Raw genomic sequence first — 22,263 nt, forward strand, 5'->3', positions numbered from 1 at the left:
AAGTCCCTGGCCACCCCTGCTGGCTCTGGGAGCACCAGCTCTGGGATCCAGGAGGCCAGATTTAGGGCGCATAGAGAAAGGCTCAAATATGTGACACCCACCACATTTACTGAGTGGCCACTAATATGCCACTGATGTTGGAGACAGAAGGTGAACACAGAATGGCTACTGCGCTCTTCACCTTTCTCCCGGCTTCCCATGTTGGATTTCAAGCGCGCCTGGCTGTGCCTGTAGCCAAAGAAGTCTCCTAGCCCATCACTAGCTAGGCTTCCTTGGCAGAGTGAGTCTCTAGATCAGGATGCTGGCGGGAGGAGGGTGGGGGATGCTGCAACTCCGGGACCGGCGCGCGCTCTGGCCACCTCGGCCCTTCTAGCAGGCGCCTCGCCTGTGGCCTGCGGTCAGTGTGAACTGCAGGGCGTGGGCCGGCAGGTCTGGCTATGCCTGAAGGGGGTTGGGAGCTGGAGGAATCTCGCACAACGTGGCCCAGGCTGGCTAGGAGTAAGAGACCTGTGTTCCTGCAGGAGTCCCCGACCTCTCCAGGCGGCGAGTGTAGGGCGCCGGAAGACAGCAGGCCCGGGTCCCAGACTGTCGCCGCACAGGTACGTATCCCCGGCGAGCCAAGCTCCTTCTTTTTTGCCACGGTCCCGGGTGGCTTGCGCGCCAGGGCCGAGAGAAGCGCGTGGGGGGTCTGTGGCTGGGTTTTGGGACCTGCACGGAGCGCACACCGCGGGGTCGAGCGTGTAACCGCTGCCCGGCGACAGATGCGGGTGCGACCACGCGCAGACGCTTGTACACGGCAGAGGCGGGCACACCCCCAAACAGTACAGTCGTGCGGTGGACCCGCAGAACTGTGACCGGATGGTGTCTGCTCCGGAGTGCTGGCGCCTCCCGGTCCTCTCCTAGGTCGGTGTCTCCTTATGCGGTCGCCGCTGGGTTTAGCAGCCGCCCCCGCGGCTGGCTCCGTGGCCACCTGGTAATTTCTTTACCCGCAAAAAGAGTGTGAGACCCTTAACCCTTATTTCCCCAGCTCTGGTGATCCAGAAATTGCACTGGGGTCCTTTCCCAGAATCTTTGTCCCTTCTTCCGGCAGATTCTGGTTACTTCTTATACTGAGACCCAAACAGTTACCATGTCCTCACCTTCCACTCAAGGAAGGGGGAAGCTGGCCCACCGCCAGTCAGCAGGAGCAGTACCAGCGCTTGCTGGTCTGAACCCCCAAATCCCCTCAGGGAATCAAATAATACAGAGAGAAAACTGTGTCCCAGGTCCTATGTCTGGATGAAGGGATGGGTGGACAAAAGCGAAGCAAACGCCAAGGGAAGCAAGCTTTCTGGGGCTCAGCACTGGTTTAAAAAGACACTGTCTTGGTGCCAATGTGCCCAAATGGCTGTGGGCATGTCTCGCTGTGAAGGGGGGTGGGATACCTGTGGGTGGATGAATCAACCCTAGAGGTTAGTGAGGTGACATGCGGCAGTCGATTGCCCTCCCATCTGACGATGGAAACGACATAAATCTGAGACAACAGACAAAGCTATGACTTGCTTCATTCCTCCCGCCCCCACCTCCATCTCCACCTCTCAATACAGAGGTGAGTGTCCAAGAGAGAGAGGGGAAATTCCCGAGCCCAGCGGGCAATGCCGAGCGGCCAAAATATGGACTCCTTGAGTTTTCTGCCCAGTTCCGGAACTTCACCGCTTCGTTCTGAGCCACCTCTTCTATTCGTTAGAGTTCTGGGCTCCTCCTCCTCTTTCTTATTCTTCCTCTTCACCCTTTCTCCCCTACCTGCTCCCCAGAGGGCTGCATGCTTGCAATGCGCATCTCCAGTCCAAAACACCCTCATTTTAAGTTTCAGTGGGCCCCTCCGAGAAAGGACCTGCCACTGGAGTTCTTTCTAGTGTGGTGATGGAACCACACAAGCTCTGACCTACAAGGTGTAGAGACCAACGCTGATACCTAGTCCCCTCCCCTGCTGCACTTTCTAGGCACTAGAGTCAGAAGAACAATTAAGTCAGAAGGACAATTAGAGCTCTCTGGGACTCTCAGCACTGAAACTCCTATTTCAGCTGCTGGCCTCAATGGATGTTCTTTTTCTTTCCGAACCCTAGTGTTTTGCAGGGAAAATAGAGATGATAATACCCTTGCGACAGAGTCCATACAAATATTAAAATTAAATAGCCATGCACGGAGCCCAGTCCATGGTAGACCCTAAGGAGATTTGGGAGACAGTGATACTAACATTCCCGCTAGTCACTGGAGCAGAGCAAATGGCAAACTCAGCTAGGAACTGAGAATGGGAGGAAGAGTCGGTCAGTCAGGCTGTGACCTTAGTAGGTCAGCTACACTCCAGTGGGTGGCCCCACATCTAGGAGAATATGGGCAGCGGATAGGATAGGAAGTGTGTGTGTGTGTGGGGGGGGGTTAGGTAGATCGGGGTGGATCCAGGAGGAGTTGGGGGAGGGGGGAAGAGTAGAAGCGAATGCGACCAAAATACGGTGGATGAAATTCTCAAAGAATTTCGTTATGTATTTTTAAAGAAATAAGAAAACAAAAGAAGATACTCAGAACATTTGTTTATGTTGCTCAAAAGACTGTGATTAAGGAAAGGCTCAGAGGCCCCTCTGCAATGGAGTCGCCAACTTGTGTAGCAGGAGTCTGGACCCAGCTGTCAACTGGAGGTTCATCTGGGGCTGTCAGCTCTGGTCTTGGTTGGTGAGCTCCCTCCTGTGTAGTACTTAAATTTCAATTAACCGCTATCTCCAGAGATAAGGGAGTGGGAACTGTCTGTTCCCTTAGACTGGACTCAGAAGCTGGAATAGTATTGCTACCACTTAGCTCTCTTGGCCAGGCTATCACAGAGCCCAGCAGGATCCAGAGGCGCTCCTACTCCTGGCCAGCTGAGGGTTAAATTGCAGCCACCTTAGAGTCACCACAACATGGTTGTCTCTCTCCTCTCCTCTTTCCTTCCCTTCTCCTTCCCCTCTTCCCCACCCCCACTCCCCTCTGTCTTTCCAGGGTCTGATGTAGCCCAGGCTGGTCTTTGTACCAGGTTTTTTTCTTTTTGGGCCACCACCCAGCTCCTAGATTATAACACGGAGACTTAATATTAATTATGAATGTTCGGCCTTATCTTAGCTCTTATTTTAATGTTTCTCTTTATCTATGTTTTGCCTCAGGGCTTTCTTCCTTTCTTTCCTGCTATCTCTGTGTCTGGCTGGTGACTGTCTGACTTCTGGCCTTGGGCATGTCCTTCTTTCTCCTCGTTCTCTTTTTTCTCTCTCTCTCTTTTTTCCTCTGCCCAACAACCCTGCCTATCCCTCTCCTGCCTAGCTATTGGCCAGTCAGTTTTTTTTTTTTTTATTAAACTAGCCAGTGCCTTAGGCAAGGTGAAACAAATGCAACACATCTTTACACCATTAAACAAATTTAGCACAAACAAATAAATAAAACACATCTTTCCATCGTTAACAAAGGCAGCAGAAACAAATGGAACACACGTTCACATAGTTGAAGCAATATTCTGTGGCATAAACAAGTGGAACACATCTTTGCCTAGTCAAAATAATACTCCACAACAGGTCTCAAACTAGCTGTGTGATAACCTTGGCCTTCTGACCCTCTCTGGTCTATGCCTTCCCAGCACTGGGGTTACAGGTGTAGGAGCCGTGCTTGGTTTTATTCAGGGCTAAGGACCGAACCCAGGGTGTGGATTGCTAACTGATCTTTCTACCTACTGAGTCAGATCTCCAGCTCCCTCCCTCTCTCCCTTCTGGGTGCTGTGAGTTGATCATCTTGTGCAAAGGTGAAGGACCAGCAGTGTCACAAAAGCGCATGTCCAAGACACCATAGGAATCAGTGTCTCTGGTCTTGAGTCAGGACTGAGGGGGGGTAAGCTTCCTGTGTGTTGTTTTCCAGCATCTGTTTCTCCAGAAGTCTCTAGGGCATCAGTCCCAACCTCTGGCAACCTCGTGCTTTCAAAATCAGGTGGAAGAAGACAAAGAGTAACCCAGATTTGGGAAAAGAGACTTTAGCAGGTGGCTCTGGGTCAAGTGCAATGAACATCTTTATGGCTCCCAGTCCCTGGAAGAAGTCTCGCTGATTTCAGGAGGCTGCAGCTGGGCTTGGATGACTGTTGTCAGACATTATTGGCTCATTAATTGATGGCCTAGAGCTCTCAGGGTGGGTAGGCAGGAAGTGTAGGGGGAGGGTGCAGCAGACTTGGGTTACCATGGCAACCTAAAGGCCTGGGGTTCCTCTGGCCAGAAGCTAGAAGGATGCTCAGACAGATTTCAACTCCTCAAACCACAGACCCTCCTGGCTCGAAGTCGGGTTGGGTGACAGGCTTCTGCTGTGGTTCATAGTCACCAAGATCCAACCCTCCACACCTTTAGAATAGACTCACGCTCTTCCTATTCCCTCATCCACATCCTGTCTGTCTCCCCCGCCCCCCGCCCCCATTTGTTAGCTTCTAACTTCAGTTTTGGCCACACCGGACTGCAGGCAGGCTGCAGAAGAAAGGCCCACAGTCGCTTATTCATGCAAACTCTTGATGGAGTTGGTGTATGTTTTCCTCCGAAATGGACCCAGGTCCTCCTTCTTCAAGAGGGAGGTGGGAGGCTGTGGGTAGAGCTCAGAGGTAGAGGTCAGAGGCCTAGCGTGCAAAGGGTCGTGGTGTCAGGGACCAGCAGTACACAGGAAACGAAGGAGGATGTGGGCACCCAGAAGTCACCCCGTACAGTCCCAGGAATGACACTGACAGTCACTGAAACATATTGAAGTTGGGCTTCATCATGAATCCAGCACTGTCGCTTCTCAGCTGTGTGACCCTGCGACTCACTTAGGTGACACAGCTGGGATGAGCGTGTCTTCCCCACAGGGTCGCAGCCTGTGAAAGGTGCGGCACCTTGCACCTGCTTGTAGCTCAAGGCACGCCAGCACCCATCCCATGTACCCATAACTTGCACTCACCTGTCATTGGAACTCCCTGCCACACCTTTTTCTGTGTGAGGTACCCTGGCCTGGCTCTCACAGTCACAATGAGAGAACAGGCTCACCTCTAGAGTCACAGCTCAGTCAGAAAGGACAAAGCAGTCCCAGAGAAGGGTGGAGTGGACGGTATAGGAGTGGACGGGAAATTGGTTTGGCCTCTGGGCTCGGGAAGGGCTGCATGGAGAAGCTGGTATTGAAGTTCCACCAGGAAGCTTAGGTATATGGCATACCCACCCAGGGGAACTGCTGAGAAACAGCCTCCCAGATTCCATCCCTTAAAGAGTGCGTGTGTGAGCGTGTGTGTGTGTGGGCGTGTGTGTGTGTGGTGTGTTCAGAGGCCTGGATAGGATATCAGAACTCTGGAGCTGGAGCTACAGGTTGTGAGGAAGGAACATACATTCCCCAGTCATAATAATAAAGCCTACTGACCAGAGGATTGAAAGAGAGGCCAGTTATATTACAGCCTTGCAAAGCTGGGCACCAACCCAAAGAAGTAAGTGACCAGTGCGCCAGTCGAGGATAGAGAAGAGGTTTAATAACCTGAACAGGGCTGCTTTCCTTCTTGTCCTCAGTGGCTGAGCAATGGGGCGGGTACAGACTAACATGTCACCTGTCACTTATCCTTGTCTGTTTCTCAGTGAAGGCCTGAGTGGGTTTAGCATATTTCACAGCCTGCTTGCTTGATTTGTTTGTTTGTTTGTTTATTTTTCAGCTTTTCAGGGATGTGGCCTCTGTAGGTCATGAGGAAAGCCCTGCTGTTGGTAATTTTCTACTCTAAATGTCTAGTTCGGGTTGGGGGAGTGAGACTTGCCACCATTAGCAGGGAGCCAAGCTTTCTGTGTATATGTTTCTGGGCCTCAGGATACTTTGGTTTTGAAAATTGATACTATTATTTTTCTTGCACAGCTATTTATGGATATCCAGCCTTTTCTGTTTCTGTTATTGTTTTTTTCATTTAAAAATATTTATTTTTATTTTATGTGTATGGTTGTTTTGCTTGATTGTATGTGGTTACACCAGTTGTATGCTTGGTGCCCTTTAGAGGCCAGAAAAGGGTGTCAGGTCCCCTGGAACTGGAGTTGCAGATGGTTGTAGGAATTGAATCTGGGTCATCTGGAAGAGCAGTCATTGCTTTAAGTGCTGAGGGCCCAGGGTTGTTTCGGTTCATTTGTTCATTTCTTTGTTTGTTATTTGAGACAAGGTCTCACTATGTAGTTCAGGCTTCCTGAAACTCACTGTTAGACCAGTGGCCTCACACTCACAGAGATCCATGTGTATGTGCCTCCCAAATTCTGGGATTAAAGGCATGCACTGTCATGCCCAGCAAGATGCTTGCCTTGTTGCGTGGGTTCTGGGATTCAAACTCTGCTCCTTACGATTGCACAGCAGGTACTCCCAACTACTGGGCATCTCTCCAGACCCTTAAGAGATTCTGAGTCTGAGTCCAGGTCAGGGCATCCAGGGGTTGCTGATACAGGTGTCCTCAAGGTCAACAGTAGTGCTTTTGCATACCTGGGAAACAGGGTGGCCTTCAAGACTGGGGAGAAGAGTATAGAGATAGGCGGTAAGGAGTATTGGGGGAAGAGGAACAGAAGTTGGGGAAGGGGTGACTTACAAGTTGGGTCACCTAGCACAGGATGTTGAGAGACTGAAGAGTCTCCTCCCCTTCCCTCTCCAGAACTCTGCTGCTGCCTCAGGGCACAGCTCAAGCTTGCCTCCACCCAGAGGCCCCATCCTACACTTACATTGTGGCCTTGTTTTACAGCTTTAGACCTTGTCCTGATTGGGGTGGGAATAGAGGGAAACATCTAGGTCTCTTGTCTTCTTTTCCCCAACCCAGGATGTCTAGTTCCTCACCCTGGGGCCTGCAACAGTATTGCCTTTGCAGAGAATTAAGTTCATAGGCACCAATTAAGAAAATTAAGGAACTAAGGTTGCTGCTAAACTGACCTTAAAATAAAGAGACTCTTTTGGGCCAGTTGAGTGGACCCAGTTTGTCATAAGGGTCCCTGAAAGTGGAAAAGAAGGGAGGAGAGAGAAGCCATGCTGACAGGAACAAACAAAAAAACAAAGCAAAGAGCGTTCGGTTCCATGGCAAGTTCTGGGAATGGAAAGTTGCCCACAGCCTAGCGATGTTGGAAGCTTCTAGAAGCTGAAAAATGAGGTGATCTTTTTGAACTCCCCCTCAGAAGAAATACAACCTGGGGAACAGATTGATTTTAATCCACTAAAATGCATATCAGACTCAGACAGTCAGAACTGTAAGATGAGGATTTGTTTTAAAGCAACTCCCTGGCAATCTGCTTCAGGAGCAATGGGACCAGGAAAGCCCTGGTCTAAAGCTTTATGTGGAGTCAAACACCCGTGTTCAAATCCTAGCTAATGTGCTCACCAGTTATGTAGCCCTGAGCAGACTGGTTTCTGTCTGAGTCTCATTTCCCTCATCTATAAAGCTGGGATGACCCCGTAGCATAGGGTTGATATAAGAATGGAATCAGGCATTGTAGTGCCTACCATTAACCTCAGCACTTAGGAGGCAGAGGCAGGCATGCAGATATATGAGTTCAAGGCCAGTCTAATCTTCATGGTGAGTTCCAGAACAGTTAGCTTTATGTAGACCCTGTCCCTGTCTCAAAAAAGAAAGAAAAAAGAAGAAGAAATAGAGCATGCAAGCTGTCTCAGCGGGAAAGGTACTTGCTGGGCGAATCTGGTGACAGAGTTCAGTCACTGGAATAGATGTGAAGATGAAAGAAGAAAATCACCACCACGGAGTGATCTTCTGACCTCCACACATGCACCATGGTACATGTGCCCATGCATGCACACAGTGTTTTTTCTTAAACTTAAAACCAGAGCATGCATTGGTGGATAGCCACATTATTGGTGGCTAGTGTAGATATTGAGGTCCTCCAGGTTCTTCCAGAACCCTCAAGGAGGTGTTGGTGCTGGACACATTGGGAACTGAAGAGTCTTACTCTTTGGAGCCATCGTCAATCCACACCTGGCGCCTATTGAGCCCACGGCACCACGAGGAATCTATGTGACCTTCGCAGAGTCTCCTTGGCTACAAGCAGGAGCTAGTTAACACACAGCTACTGAAGACACAATCCAGGAAAGGCTCCCTGCAGCCAAACTGCAGATGGCTAATTACAGGCATTGCTTACATTGCCAGGACCCCCGGGGAGCCCCTCAGATCCTCCATCCTGGTTAGCTTCAAATTAGGGAGTAATTTGAGTTCCTCCAAACCCCGATGGTAATACACAGTGCTCCATCACCATTTCCCAAGTCAATCTGCCCAGTTTCTGCCTTGACTTGCGTCATCAGATGGCGGGATGGGAAGTTCTAACTCCAGGCTTAGTATCATCAATCTATCAGTCCATCATCATCATCATCATCATCATCATCATCATTATCATCTCCTCACTGGCTCTTTTTCAGGACCTACTAAGTGCCAGGTATTTTACTGGGTCTCATCGTCTCCAAGCTTCACGAAGTTGTAGACTATATGATTCTCAAGGTTAGGAAGTGGAAGTACTCACTTTGACCTCCAGGTCTGGGTCAGAGCCTGTGCTCTTCCTACCCTCCATCTTGAGCTGGCCTCCGAGTGGCCTTGGCATTCGTTATTCCTGTGTGCTGGAGACCTTACGTGTAGACCCCATGGGCTATTTATCCTGCTTCCCAGCTGCCTGGGTTCCTGGGGAGATGGTGGGTAACTCAAGGTCTTGTGACCTAGGACTCTGTCTCGGAGCAGACTTCTGCATCAAAGCAAATGGCAGCCAGTAGCTTCCAAAGCAGCCGAGGAAGGCTCACAACTCTTCAGGGGCAATCCCAGAAGCAGGTGTCTATGCTATGACAGGATAGGGACAGTCAGGGCTCAGTCCAGTGGGGTCCATGGACTGCAGTCATTGTGACCGGGCTGGTATAATGCAGCCATGTGGCGATGCTTGTCTGTAATCCCAGCGTTTCGACATTTGGGCAGCAGGATCATGAGTCCAGGGCCAGTTTGGGCTTACATAGTTTCAGGTTGAGTTACATAGGAGACTGTGTCTTTAAACCTAAGTGGGGTGGGGTGGAAGGACCTGGTCCCATTCAGTTCCATCCTCCTTATCCCACCCTGCCCTGGGCAGTAGCTGGTTCTCTTTGGCAAAAGGGCAGAATCCTGCAGGTAGATACAGGGCAATGCTTTTCTTGACGTTACAGCAGTGTGTGACAGGCTCGTGTTTTTATAGAACTGTAGGTTTTATTGAAGTTTGTAAAGATCAGGGGATTATGAGGCTTCTAGGATTCCTGAGACCACTGTATAGTGTCACTGCTAAAGGAAAAAAGTCCCAGCACCAAAGACCTAGCAATGGCTCTATTTTCTCTTACTACATGGGCTTAACAGAGGACGTGCACTAAGGAATCCTTCTACCAATGTGTCTGAGGCTTGGTGGGTTTGCTGGGTGCCTATTCCAGGTGGAGATTTGTGCTTTGGCTAGCAGAGGTCTAGGACCGTTTTCTGGTCCCTGGTATCCTGGAGGGAGTTCACAATGCCTTCACTGGTTCCTGAAGGTGTGCAAGGCAATGGTGCAGGCGCAGTGTCTGTGTGGCCTGTTAAGCTGGGCCACCCTGGAAGGGAGGTGCTCTCTGCAACCTGGAGGTGGTCAGGTAGTCTTATACTCTCCCCTCCCCCGTGTGACATCATGGAAAGACAAGTACACTCTAGACCCCAGGCGTGACATCCAGTGCTGGCAGATGGCGGCCCCAGAACAAGTGGCCGTCTTCCTGTAACATAAGACCTCCAGCTAGCCGCTGATGCAGGAGACAGCTGAAAACGGCCCATTACGTGCTGGCATTTCTTGGAAGGATCCTAGGCTAACACTGTCCTAGAGCAGCTTGTTCTCTGGAGAAGACAGGTCCCCTACATCACAGTGAGGTCGTGTCCCTTGGGTCACGTTTGTGATGGACTTCCAAGGGCTCTGCTTTGGAGGACTCTGTCGCAGCCCCTGACATCAGCATCACACTCACTCATAGCCCAGTCATTCTTTAGTGGTTAGGTTCTGTCCACAGCCTCTGGGCCTCGGGGCCCCAAGTTTCCCCACTTGTAACTGAGGGGCTGGACTGGAGAACATCCTACAGCTTGGCATGTGTAGTATAGTGTGTAAATGAACACAGCAAGGTTTCATGAGCGCTCCCAGGAGTAGAAGGAGTTCACGGGTATGGTCCAGCGCTTGGTTGACAATTGGGGTCACACATCCTATCCTGCCCAGGCTTTGACCCCTAATCCCCCAGCTCTGTGGGTCTGTGGAGCAGGTTCCATTTGCTCATCTATTTTAGTATTAACCAGGGAACTTTGCATAACACTGATGCCTGGACAATTCTGGATAGGGTATATCTATATCCGTATGTATGTATGTATGTATGTATGTATGTATGTATTATGTATTAATAGGCTCTGAAGTGTTTTCTGACAAGTGTGGCCAGGGCCGAGACCCACTAACCCAGATATTAGATGCCGGGAAGAAGGATTTGAGGCTAGGAGTGCAGTCCCTTGTCAGTTTGTCCTTGCCTCTGATGGCCCTAAGTCAGAACTGCAGTGCAGACCTGAGGGACTCCAATGAAAACCACAGGAAAGAGGTTCAATGTTCGGTGCCTCCTGGTGCCTAGCATGTACCCGAGGTGGTGATAGCTAGAAGTGGGGTGCCCGATTCTTTCTAAGCCCCCACCCCCAGGCATCAGTATTAATTCAAGTCCGAGTGTCTGCGGCGAGGCTGCTCCCCGACTCCACCTGCAGCACAAGGAAAGCCGAAGGGATAGAGGGTGTGTGGAGGGATCCCTACCACCCTCATCCTCCTGCTGGCAGGCGGTTCCTCAGCAACGGCCCAGCCTGACACCAGATTGGAGTTCACATGATTCTGCCTCAGCTCGGGAATGGGCAGCCTCCAGCTGGGGATTTTCTAGATGAACCGGGAAGGTTTTCTGCAGGAATTGAGAGAGGGAGAGCTTGTCCGGGGGCAGGGTTGTCCGTGTACTGCCAAGCTGAGCTGTAGGAGTACAGCTAGTTGAGGTTTGAGGGTAGAGCTCCCTAGACGGGCTGAGTCAGAGCCCGCTCTTGCGGGTTCTTCTGCAGAGACTCGGGCTGCTGAGGTTGGACCTCACTGCTTGTTTCCCATCAGCCCTGGCTGTAGACACCCTGCTGCCTTCCTTTGTGTTTCCAGAGGCTCCAGAAAAGCCAGGCAGTGTGGGTATGGGACTGGATAGTTTCCAAAGTGGCCTGCTTGTGGGACAGAAATCAGTCTAATAGCCCAAGACCTGTGTATAAAGAAAATGAAATAGAAAATACCAGCATGCATGACAAGCATCAAGGTAAGCATTGTCTGGGGGAGTTTATTTCTCAGTCCATGTGTGTGTATGTGTATGTGTGTGTGTACAGGGCCACACAGTCAAGTGTATTGTTTGCTATTGCTTGCTATTGTTTGGGGTCTATTTTTATTGTTGGTTTTTTTGTTTTTTGTTTTTGGATTGTTTGTTTGTTTGTTTGTTTGTTTTTTGAGACAGGGTTTCTCTGTGTAACAGCCCTGGCTGTCCTGGAACTAACCCTTGTAGACCAGGCTTGCCTCGAACTCACAGAGATCCACCTGTCTCTGCTTCTCTAGTGCTGGTATTAAAGGTGCATGTCACCACTGTCAGGCTTTTGTTCTGATTCAGAATCATCCTGACTTACTGTGTAAGCTTTGGGAACTAGTTCAGCCTCCCCAGGCTTCAGGTTCTGTGAAATGGGTTAGCAATGCCAGCCCCACCCAGTTTACAGGGATTTGGTAAGCTTCAATTGGGCTGACTTTGGAACTCTTCTTGGACATTAGAAATGGGACTTGGTTATCTTTGTCATCGCGGGAGTGAGACTATTCAGGGGAAAGGTGACAACAGAAAGAAAGAACATTTTATTTCTATCCCTTCCCCGGGGAAACTTCCTCTAAAGCCAGCCTCCATAGGACAGTTGGGTGCCCTCATCCCTCTGGAAACAGCCCGTGTAAATGTCTGGATGCTTGGTCAGCCGAGGAAAGGGAAGCAGGCATACCAGAAACTTCCAGCTCTGAGTACAGGGTGCAGAAGAATGAGTGCTGGGGGAGATAGTTATTCAGGCTCCAGGAGAGCTTCTCCTAGAGGTGCCTCCTCCCTGTCAGGGCTTCATCTCTCCTGGTTTAAATCCTTGGCGGCTTCTACCCTGGCTCACATGTATATAAGGGTCTGCCCCAACTGTGAGTCACTTTGTGTGTACTTAGATGGTAGAGAGCTGTTTCTCTTTTTTTCTCCACCACAGGAGACCAAGGACTGGGTGCATAGGTAAGCTGGTGAGACAGCCTCCAGGAGCAGGAGGTTAGCCCAGAGCAATTCCTTTCTATTTTGTTGGCATTCTACAGAGTTTCTTGTCTCCTCTCTGGCCATGCCTGCCTCGTACTTACCTGCTCTCATGTCAAACTACTTTCAGTTCCCCAAAGGTACTCATTCTCTCCCTCTTGCATTTGACGGCATGCACACATTTTCCACAGGCAAAAACTCCCCGCCGTTTGGGCAGCCCTTCCTCTTTCTTTTAGCCTCAGTCTGGCTGTCACTGCTCAGAAAGGCTTCCCTTTCTGCATTTGGCTACCTCCGAAGAACTCCCACAAAATCCTGTGCTCTTCCTAGTTTACTTCATTGACCTGTTCTTCTTCATGGGAATAAAATGAAGCTGGCTGTTAGAGCCAGGTTATAGTGTAATGCCTTCCACACAATGGTCATTCAGTGACTGTTCTCGGAAGATCGTTTGGATAGATGAATATGGGTGGGTGGCTGAGTGGATGGATGGATAGAGGGGTAGATGATGGATGATGGATGGATAGAGGGGTAGATGATGGATGATGGTTGGATGGATGGGTAGATGAAAGGATGATGTATGGATAGAGGGGTAGATGATGGATGGATGGATGGCTAGATGATGGATGATGGGTGGATAGGGAAGGGATGGATGAGTAAGTGAATAGGTGGATGGGTAGATATGGGTGAATGTTTGGACAGCCAGTGTATGACTTGGTTAGATGTGTGTTTTGAAAGATGGCGTTTCGGTGGTGAGTCACAGACATGAACCTAACTTAAGGCAGTTACACTGACTTCAGGAAGTCTTGATCAAGCCAACTTTAGGTGCTGGTGAGAGAAAGGGAGAAAGGAGCAATGCTTTCAAAAACTTAGGAGTTGAAAATTCTAGAAGTTGGCAATTTTCTTAAGGCCATGAAGGAGAGGAGGGAGGAAGCTAAAGGGCATCCATTCAAGGTGAGTAACTGGGCAAGTGGGGACATCTTTTCTAAGAACAGATTAATGGAGAAAATGTGGGACCTAGTGTGGACCCCACTGGGCTTGTCCTGTGAGGTGGCAGGGGTGGTTTAAATGTAGCCTTCAGCCTAGGGGGAGTTCTGGGAGCCATCAGGCTGTAATGGGATTGGAATCATGGAAAGTGTGCATGGGCTCACAAGACTGAACCAACACTGAATGTATGTGTAAGAGATGCCCATGCATCCACCAGATGCTACTTCTCATGGCAGCAATCATTGCATGTGTCTTCCTGGCTTCTAAGCTTGGAGGTTCCCGGGGGTGGGAGCTCTGGCTTAGAGGTTCCATGGGGGTGAGAGCTCTGGGCTTAGAGGTTCCCTGGGGGGTGGGACCTCTGGGTTTGGAGGTCCCCTGGGGGTGGGAGCTCTTTCTTGTTTTATCTCTTAAGTTCCCCATGTGTGTATCCTGGCCACACTTGAACACTGTACATGTTCCTCAAATACCTGTTCCATGAAACTTAGAAGTACTGGACTGTTGGACAAGTAGCTTTGTCTTAAAGAGAAACAAAAACAGGGTTGTGAAGGTGGAAGCAGAGTCCAGATAGGAAACCCTAATAAAGTACAAACCATTTGCAAGCTAAAGAGACACCTTCAGGAATACCTGCAGTCACCACGCCATGAGGACCGCTGGAGCTACTCCCTCCAGATAGCGTCTGGAAATGCCCAGGGCCTGCGCCCCTGTTCTGCTCAAAGTTCCTGCTGGGTTTTAATCTCCTTCTAGCAGCATCTGCTCCCTGCCTCAGGAACTCATAATGGGAGGGGAACATGCTTAGAACCTGAGCCTATGACCTTCGAGACTCTTCTGGGACCTTGCTATTCAAAAAGTGTGATCCATGGTCCAGCAAGCCCACATCTTCTGCATCGCCTAGCAGCTCATTTGAGATGTAAAACTTTGAGAGCTCCTTTCTCAGACCTAGCCAGTTTGGAAACTCGTGAGTGTGAGAGGCTGTGGTTTCCTAAACTTCCAGTGGATGCAGCCAGTTTAAGAACTGCTGTTCTTTTTGCTCCACAGTGAACATGGGAGGTGCCTAAACCTGGCTGCACTAGTGCTGCTTTTTAGCTCTGTAGACTTGTATATTTCTGCCTTTGGTTGCCAGAAGTAGCTTGCTGCTGGCTTAGGAAAGAGGAAGCTACAAACGTCACCCGGCCCTACCCCACCCCACACGTCCATACACTCACCACTAGTAAACAACAGACTTGGAGCCCGGTGACTATCAGGGAATTTCCAAGACCTGACAGGGCATGCCTCAAGGAGGCTTCGTCTGCTCTGATCTGGGGAAGCCTGGGGCCTGTGCTCCTCTGCCCTTTTATTTTCCATTTCAGGTCCCCTTTATTCACTGAGGCAAGGTCTCTCAACCGAAACCAGGATTCCCTGCAGTAGCTGGCCAGCATCTTCTAGAAACCCCCATCTCTGCTGCGCAAGCCTAGAGTTACAGATGGTTTGCCATGCCCACCTGGGATTTACCTGTGTTCTGGGGGTCTGAACTTCGATACTCACACTTGCATGGCACATATGTGAAGGCCAGAGGACAACTTGTGGGATGTGGGATTTGAACTCAGGTTGTGAGGCTTGGTGGCAAGAGCCTTTATCAGCTGAGCCACGTCGCTGGTCCAAGTCTCCCCTTCGGAGCCCACTTTCCTCACCTGGAAAGAATGAGCAATGACTCTTACTTAGTCATTCAAGAAGTCCCTAAATAGTTCACACTGCTGGGGGGACATCAGTGAGAGGTGGAAAAAAAACCTCTGCTGTGTTGGAATTTGCATCCCTGCGGAGTCTGGCCATCAACAGTCACACAAGTTAAATAAATAAGACATAAATTGGAAAAGCTTATGAAGGAATCAGTCAGGATGACGAGATGGAGACAGGTGTGTGTGTGTATACACGTGTGTGCAATGTGAGTGCACACGTGTGTGTGAGAGTGTGTGTGCGTGCTGTGTGTGTGTGTATTTGAGGTGGGCGCCAGGAGAAGCCTTCCCAGGAAGCGACAGTCCAGAGGTCTCTGGCAGAGCAGAAGCCGGTGCTGTGTGGGGCGGTGCTAAAGGAAGAGAACTCTAGGAAGGAGTGGCCAGGCAAGATCCAGGTAGAGGAACCGAGGCACAGAAGGCTGCCGTGTGGCTGTCAGGTGGGGTGGCAGGCAAGGTTAGGGGAGCTAGAATCAGGGGGGTCTGCTGGGTTGACAAGGGTGCTTGGTTTTTAGTCTAGGTGTGGGAGAAGCTGTGTAAATCAAGGAGAAGGGCTGTGGCTGACACAGAGCCTGAGCGGGAGGGCGGGGGTGGTGCTGGGTGGCAGAAGAGGTCAGGTGGAGAGGAGAGCAGGATAGAGAGTGAGCGGGCCTGGAAGGACTTGAGGAAAGAATATGAGTGGGGAGAGGAGAGGGGCGAGCTAGGGTAGAGGAGGGACTGGGCTTTGACCCTGCTAGGGGGAGTTGGAATCCAGATGAGAGAAAAGGTGGCTTTGGACCAGACCCATGTCCTGCTCGTTTAAACATGCATGAGGATTCTGGCCCCTTTATCCAGGAGAACTGAACACACAGTGGTCTACCTTGTCCCAAAGGCACACATCCAACACCTCCAGGAGATGCCTAAATTTACAGGTGGGGAGCACTGACCTCTGTTTACACTATGAGTTATCAAACATGTACGTATTTTACCCTTGATGTAGTTTAATTTGTATATTAGACATAGGAAGATGTGAGCAATAACTAGTAATAAAAAGAATAATTACAATAGTATACTGTAATAAATTTATGTGAATATGGTTTCTCTCTTTCAAAATATTGTTTTTAGACAAAATTTTACTAAGCGATTAGCCCAGGCTGGTCTTGAATTCACAGTGATTCTCTTGCCTCTGCCTCATTATTGTGTAGGCCCATATTTCTATATGGTGTGGCAGCCAGGCTCTGAAGCCATGGGCCCAACCTGAGGTAGTCATGTGGCCCTGCAGACAGGCTGTCACTGCCCCAACAAAGTGTCAGGATGTTGTTGCTCCTTTCTTTGTAATTTGGAAGATACCTGATAGAGATGCTGATTCAAGCCTACGTGACAGTTAGCATACACAGCAGACAGGTAGATGCAGACGTGACAAAATGCCATTCACCTGGTTACCTAGGAGACAGAATGCTGGTGTATTTCCCTGCTCAGTTTATGTGTTGGTATAAAAGCTGTTTGGAGAATAAATGAGAAGAATTCTTCAGGATGTGAATGCAGGACTTCATGAGGGATCACTGAGAATCTCCCTCCCGATAAAGCCATGTGAGTTGTCTCTTTATTCCTGCGTCTCCATGACGATCCAGAGAGAGTTTATGTTGGGGTCTGGTCGAGAGAAATAATTTATGGTCCAGGCTAGCACCGGACCCCGACATAATTGTTGAGATTGTAGATATGTGGCCTTTAATCTCAGCACTCGGGAGGCAGAGGTAAGCAGATCTCTGTAAGTTCGAGGCCAGCCTGGTTTACAAGAGCTAGTTCCAGGACAGTTAGGGCCGTTACGCAGAGAAACCCTGTCTCACAAAACTAGAGGGGGGGGGGAAGAGACATATTACAGGTATGTGGATACGTACCACCATCCCCACATATGTGTATATAATATATGTGGCAATGATGTTTGTTTATTGTTGTTTAAGTTGTTTAAGGTGACTCAAGGTGTCATCGAAATCCCCTACTTTAGCTTCTCAAGTTCAGAATACATTAACGTGATGCACTCACCTGTCTTTTTCTCTCTACCACTGTTAACCTTGGTAACTGAGGTCAAGGTTACAGAAACCACAGGTCAGAGCAGGTGACTGCATAGTTAGCTGCAAGACTGAGTGTGACTTCAGAGAAATGCCTGTGTTAGTCCTCAGGGACCCTGGCACTGGAGCTGCAGGGTCCAGATTTCTCTGCACCACTTCCCAGGAGTCTCTAGCTCCTTTAGCCATCTCTGCTCTGGTGGTCCCAGCCAAGGAAAGATGGGAGGTAGTAGTGGAGAGAAGGGCAGAGGTGGAAGGGGAGGCGTGGCTCTGGAGAGACTTGGGGTCTGCTGAGACTTGGTCAGGGTCTCTAAGAGGATTCCCCTCAGGAGCCCAGCTAACCCTCAGCTTTCTGAAGAGTGCACAAAGGCCAGTATTGATCTGCAGAAATCACAAAGCAGAGTAATTTAGAATCTTAAGTCAGGTAGACTGTAGATTCTCAAGGGGAAGGAAAGTCAGTTCTTGGCTAGGGGTAGAATGGGAAGAAATCTGAGAGACCACAGTGTCATGTCTCCTTCCAGACGACCTCAGCATGAACACACAGGAGACCTGTGGCAGTAAGTTTCATCACGAGACAGCAAATACTGTACCTAAAACGAATTCTTCAAGGAAATAAATGCAAAAAAAAAAGGCTCAAAAATGCCAGTTGAGCAGAGGGAAATAAATGCAAAAAAAAGGCTCAAAAACGCCAGTTGAGCAGAGGGAAATAAATGCAAAAAAAAAAAAAAAAGGCTCAAAAACGCCAGTTGAGCAGAGGGAAATAAATGCAAAAAAAGGCTGAAAAACGCCAGTTGAGCAGACACTATCACCCCGGCACTGAGGAGACTACACACACGGACAAAGCTGTTCCAAAAACAATCCAACAAATAAAAAGAGGAAGAAAAGAAAAATATGACGTAGCCCCAGTGAGATTTTTCTAGCTGGGAGAGAAGAGTTGAATCAATAGAGCAGTTCAAGCCTTTACTGTTTTGATGTGTTAATTTATCAAGTACACTGGAGACAAAACATCACATTCTACCCTTAGACATCATTGTGTTCTGGAGTTCCATTTGTTAAATTCTCAACTCATGGCGTTCGGGAGGCAGAGGCAGGTGCATCTCTGTGAGTTTGAGGCCAGCTTGGTCAACAGAGACAGTTCCAGGACAGCCCTAGGCTACACAGTGAGACCCTGTCTCAAAAAACAAACAAACAAACAAACAGTCTCGACACAGTTGTCACACTAATGCAGTGAAGGAGTGAGCATCTGCCATCTGACATGGTCCCGACCGAAAGGGGAAGGTGTTTTTAGTCCCTAAATTCCAAATGAAGAAATCGAGGCTCAGAGAGACTAACAAACTTAGACAAGGGACTGGCTCTGGCTTGACCTTTGCTTATTTTGGTCCCTAGTCTAGAACCTTGCCCAAGATCCCCTGGGGAGATGAGAGAGGAGACACTTGCTGAGGGGTAGCAAGAACTCGAGTAGGGCGCTGTGATGAGAAACTGGCCTTTGTTTCTTGCCAAAGCACAGAAGGCTATGGACTAGGGTGTGTCTCTTCATATGGAGAGGTCTATGGAGTGGCTGTGGTTTCCGTGTTGGGCCTCGTTGCTACAGTCCTGTAACGTTCAGACTGTTATTGTGTAAGGTGATGGAGCCCTGGATACTCTCCTTTGGAGAGCCAGGCTTAGTTATGCTCCTAGAATCTCCTCTTTACCCCCTTTGCTTGCACCAGGGGACCATAAAAATAAATAAGGGACAGGGGATAAATAGGGAAGCCAGAGATGGGGAGCCATAAGCCACACCTCGGCGTTTTGGTATATCTCGTTCAGTTGCACTGGAGTTGCTTGGGTGGCAGAGCTTCTAAATGAGCACAGCAAGTAGAACGATGCCTGGCATACAGGTGTTACATAGCTGTGATTATTTAAAGCCTTTTCTGCCTTCACTTGTAGGGGTTCACCTACCGCCAGTGACGAACAGATTTGACACACTTGAGTCGCGTATAAACAAGATGGCAACAGAGAGATTGACCCCATCTCAAAGTCTATGAGGGGTAAGGCCCCTTCTGGCCCAAAGATGGGGAACATCACCACAGAGAACGTCTCACTACCCTGCCCCATCGACCACACCATCCACCAGACACTGGCCCCGGTGGTCTACGTGACCGTGCTGGTGGTGGGCTTCCCAGCCAACTGCCTGTCCCTCTACTTCGGCTACCTGCAGATCAAGGCGCGGAATGAGCTGGGAGTGTACCTGTGTAACCTGACCATTGCAGACCTCTTCTACATCTGCTCGCTCCCCTTCTGGCTGCAGTACGTGCTCCAGCACGACAACTGGTCCTATGGCGACTTCTCCTGCCAGGTGTGCGGCATCCTCCTCTATGAGAACATCTACATCAGCGTGGGCTTCCTCTGCTGCATCTCCATCGACCGCTACCTGGCCGTGGCCCACCCCTTCCGCTTCCACCAGTTCCGAACCCTGAAGGCAGCCGTGGGGGTTAGCGTGCTCATCTGGGTCAAGGAGCTGCTGACCAGCGTCTACTTCCTCAAGCACAAGGAAGTCATCGAGGACGAGGACCGGCACCGAGTCTGCTTTGAGCATTACCCCATCCAGGCCTGGCAGCGTGGCATCAACTACTACCGCTTCCTCGTGGGTTTCCTCTTCCCCATCTGCCTGCTGCTGGCCTCCTACCGGGGCATCCTGCGGGCTGTGCGCCGCAGCCACGGCACACAGAAGAGCCGCAAGGACCAGATTCAGCGGCTGGTGCTCAGCACCGTGGTCATCTTCCTGGCTTGTTTCCTGCCCTACCACGTGCTGCTGCTGGTCCGCAGCCTCTGGGAGGCTAGCTGTGACTTCGCCAAGAGCATCTTCAACGTCTACCACTTCTCCCTCCTCCTCACCAGCTTCAACTGCATAGCTGATCCGGTGCTGTACTGCTTCGTCAGTGAGACCACTCACAGGGACCTCGCCCGCCTCCGAGGAACCTGCCTAGCCTTCCTTACCTGCTCCAGGACAAGCAGGACCAGGGAGGCCTACCCTCTGGGTGCCCCTGAGGCCTCTGGGAAAAGTGGGGCCCAAGGCGAGGAACCTGAATTGTTAACCAAGCTCCACTCAGCCTTCCAGACCCCTAACTCACTGGGAGCGGGAGGGTCCCCCACAGTTGGGTTGGCCTAGTTATCCTTCTGTGAGGCTAGGTTAGGCCTGAGCTTTCACCAACAGGCCTTGTGGTCTGGAGCTTGCGTGGTGGTTGTCTCCCACATTGCCATGTACAGGTGCCTCTCCCCTCAGGAAGGTCCCCCTGGCTCCTGGAAGCCGGGGCACTGCTGAGCGTGTGAATGAGCCCTGTCTTCTCCTATGTCTGCTGCCACCTGGGCTGCAGGTGGGACAGAGTCAGAATTGTCACTCCAGGAAGTTTGCAAGGAGCAGGGCTGGGGCATGCAGGAGGAGAGCAGGAACCTGGGTGTTCGCCTGGCGAGCCTTACAGTACCACTGTCGTCACGGGACACCAGTCCAAACGTGCTGTGGTCTTGTGTGACACAGGAAGCTGTATTGTCACTATTAATGCTTGAGCTCAGCTCTCTAGCAAGCCTAGACCGGAAGACTGGTTAAGGTGAAGCGTGGGGGTAAGGGTTGGAGTTCTGGTGTGGATGGGGCAGGAGCAACAGCAGAGTGGCCATCCTGGAGAAGATCCAGGACCAGACACATCTCACTCTTACAGGGCTGGTTGAATAAATCCCCCAACCCCAATATCTGATGACAGTGAAACCCCAGGGCTCCCTGGGGAGATGCCGAGGGCCCTTCAAAATGTCATCCCGAACCTCAAGGAAGAGGACTCGGGCCTGAGGCTGAATCCCTAGCTGAGTTCTCAACAGGGTTTTTTCTTAATTAGCTTTCTGTTTCCATCCCACCAGAGTGCTAGACCCGAGAGCCTAAGGGAAGAGAGGAAAGAATATAAAAATTGCAAGGTGTCCATGGCAACTGTGTGCCAAGACCCTGATACCAGGGTCATGTGACTGCTGCCAGGAACTCCTACCCTTTGCCCCACACAAAGAGCATCCAGCAACCTTTGAGAGGAGTGTGCCAGTTTCCCAGAGTTCCTAGGTATAACTAAACTAACAACACACACCCATTGTCGTGTCTCTTGACCACAGGTTTGGGCTCAAGCTCCACTCTAGTATAAATCTTGTAGGAGAGTTGCCAGAGGGGGCTGCATGCCAGAACAACCCACACCTACCCAAGCCTAGGACCTTCTGGGGCAGGGCTAAAAGCTGAGTGGTCTGCACCTCTTCATTCCGTAGTATCCCCCAACCCCATTTTGACCTGAAATTGTGAATTCTGACTGGCTTGGACTGGAATGAGCTGAGCCTAGCCCCCTTATTATCGAGAGCTGTATTTTTGTATCGTCTCCTCTCTTCTGCCGAGTATTCCTGTGTTGGACTGTGAGGTGGATTTATGTAGTAACTTCAGTCTGGAAATAAAGCAAAATAACCAATCACAGCAGAGTTTGTGCAGTCCTGGGCAGGGGCCCCGCCCACACCAGGGAGATCCAAAGTGTCCTTGGAAGACCCCAAATAGGAAGATCCAGGGGTTGACCTTGCAGAAAACTCAGGACAGCTTGGGGGCTACCCTTGAGCACCCATCAAGTGGTCAAGTCGGAGCCCCCCGAGTGCAGGAGGGTCTTCTCTTCTGCCTTGAGGCAGGGGTCGTGCTCCACTGCAGCACGCTGTCCAAACGCACCCTGGAGGCATCTGTGCAGGGCGTCGTTGCAAATCCACCCCTGTGGTTTGGGGACCCACAGTGAGGGTGAGCCCCCACCAGACCAGAAGAAGGGCTTCTTGCGCTCATCTCTCTGGCATTTTCCAAGAGTCGTCATCAGGCCTTGTTTGGAGCCGCCCACCTTGTTGGCTGGCAACCGCTTTCAGGTGGGGCATCCTCTCGACAGCGGCCGACTCAATGTTTATCCCGAAGGATTGCCCACATCCTACTGAAACATACATTTGATTTTGACCACTTAATCCCTCTGTGGGGCAGGCTCCTGGAGTTCTGGAGTGTTATGGAAGGAATAGATCTCTCTTCCAAACAGACTAAGCAAGAACACTATTAAGGATTAATACTGCTTTCTCTCCTAAGAAAAGGGCTGGGAGGGAAAGTCCATCTGGTTTGGACCGAAGGTGACAGAAGCCATTAAAATTCCTTTCCTACTTACCAGTGTTGCTTAGTAAGACAAGGGCTC

At 50.3% G+C, this 22,263-nt stretch overlaps 1 protein-coding gene across 2 annotated transcripts; it reads left to right on the forward strand.

Moving 5' to 3' along the window:
• The first annotated feature begins 395 nt into the window (after window positions 1-395).
• On the forward strand, window positions 396-21,510 carry Gpr68 (G protein-coupled receptor 68). 2 transcript variants are annotated; one of them, XM_041633295.1, is made up of 2 exons: window positions 396-599; window positions 18,983-21,510. In XM_041633295.1, exon 2 carries the CDS (start codon window positions 19,077-19,079, stop codon window positions 20,202-20,204), a length of 1,128 nt encoding a protein of 375 aa, XP_041489229.1. In that variant the 5' UTR covers window positions 396-599; window positions 18,983-19,076; the 3' UTR covers window positions 20,205-21,510. The 2 variants fall into 2 exon arrangements, with proteins under 2 accessions (XP_041489229.1, XP_041489230.1); XM_041633296.1 differs by lacking the exon at window positions 396-599 and adding an exon at window positions 10,962-11,331.
• The last annotated feature ends 753 nt before the right edge of the window (window positions 21,511-22,263 follow it).

Source organism: Microtus oregoni, unplaced genomic scaffold (genome assembly GCF_018167655.1).
Source record: "Microtus oregoni isolate MIOR12 unplaced genomic scaffold, Mior012 000043F_ref0000047, whole genome shotgun sequence".
NCBI classification, from domain to species: domain Eukaryota; kingdom Metazoa; phylum Chordata; class Mammalia; order Rodentia; family Cricetidae; genus Microtus; species Microtus oregoni.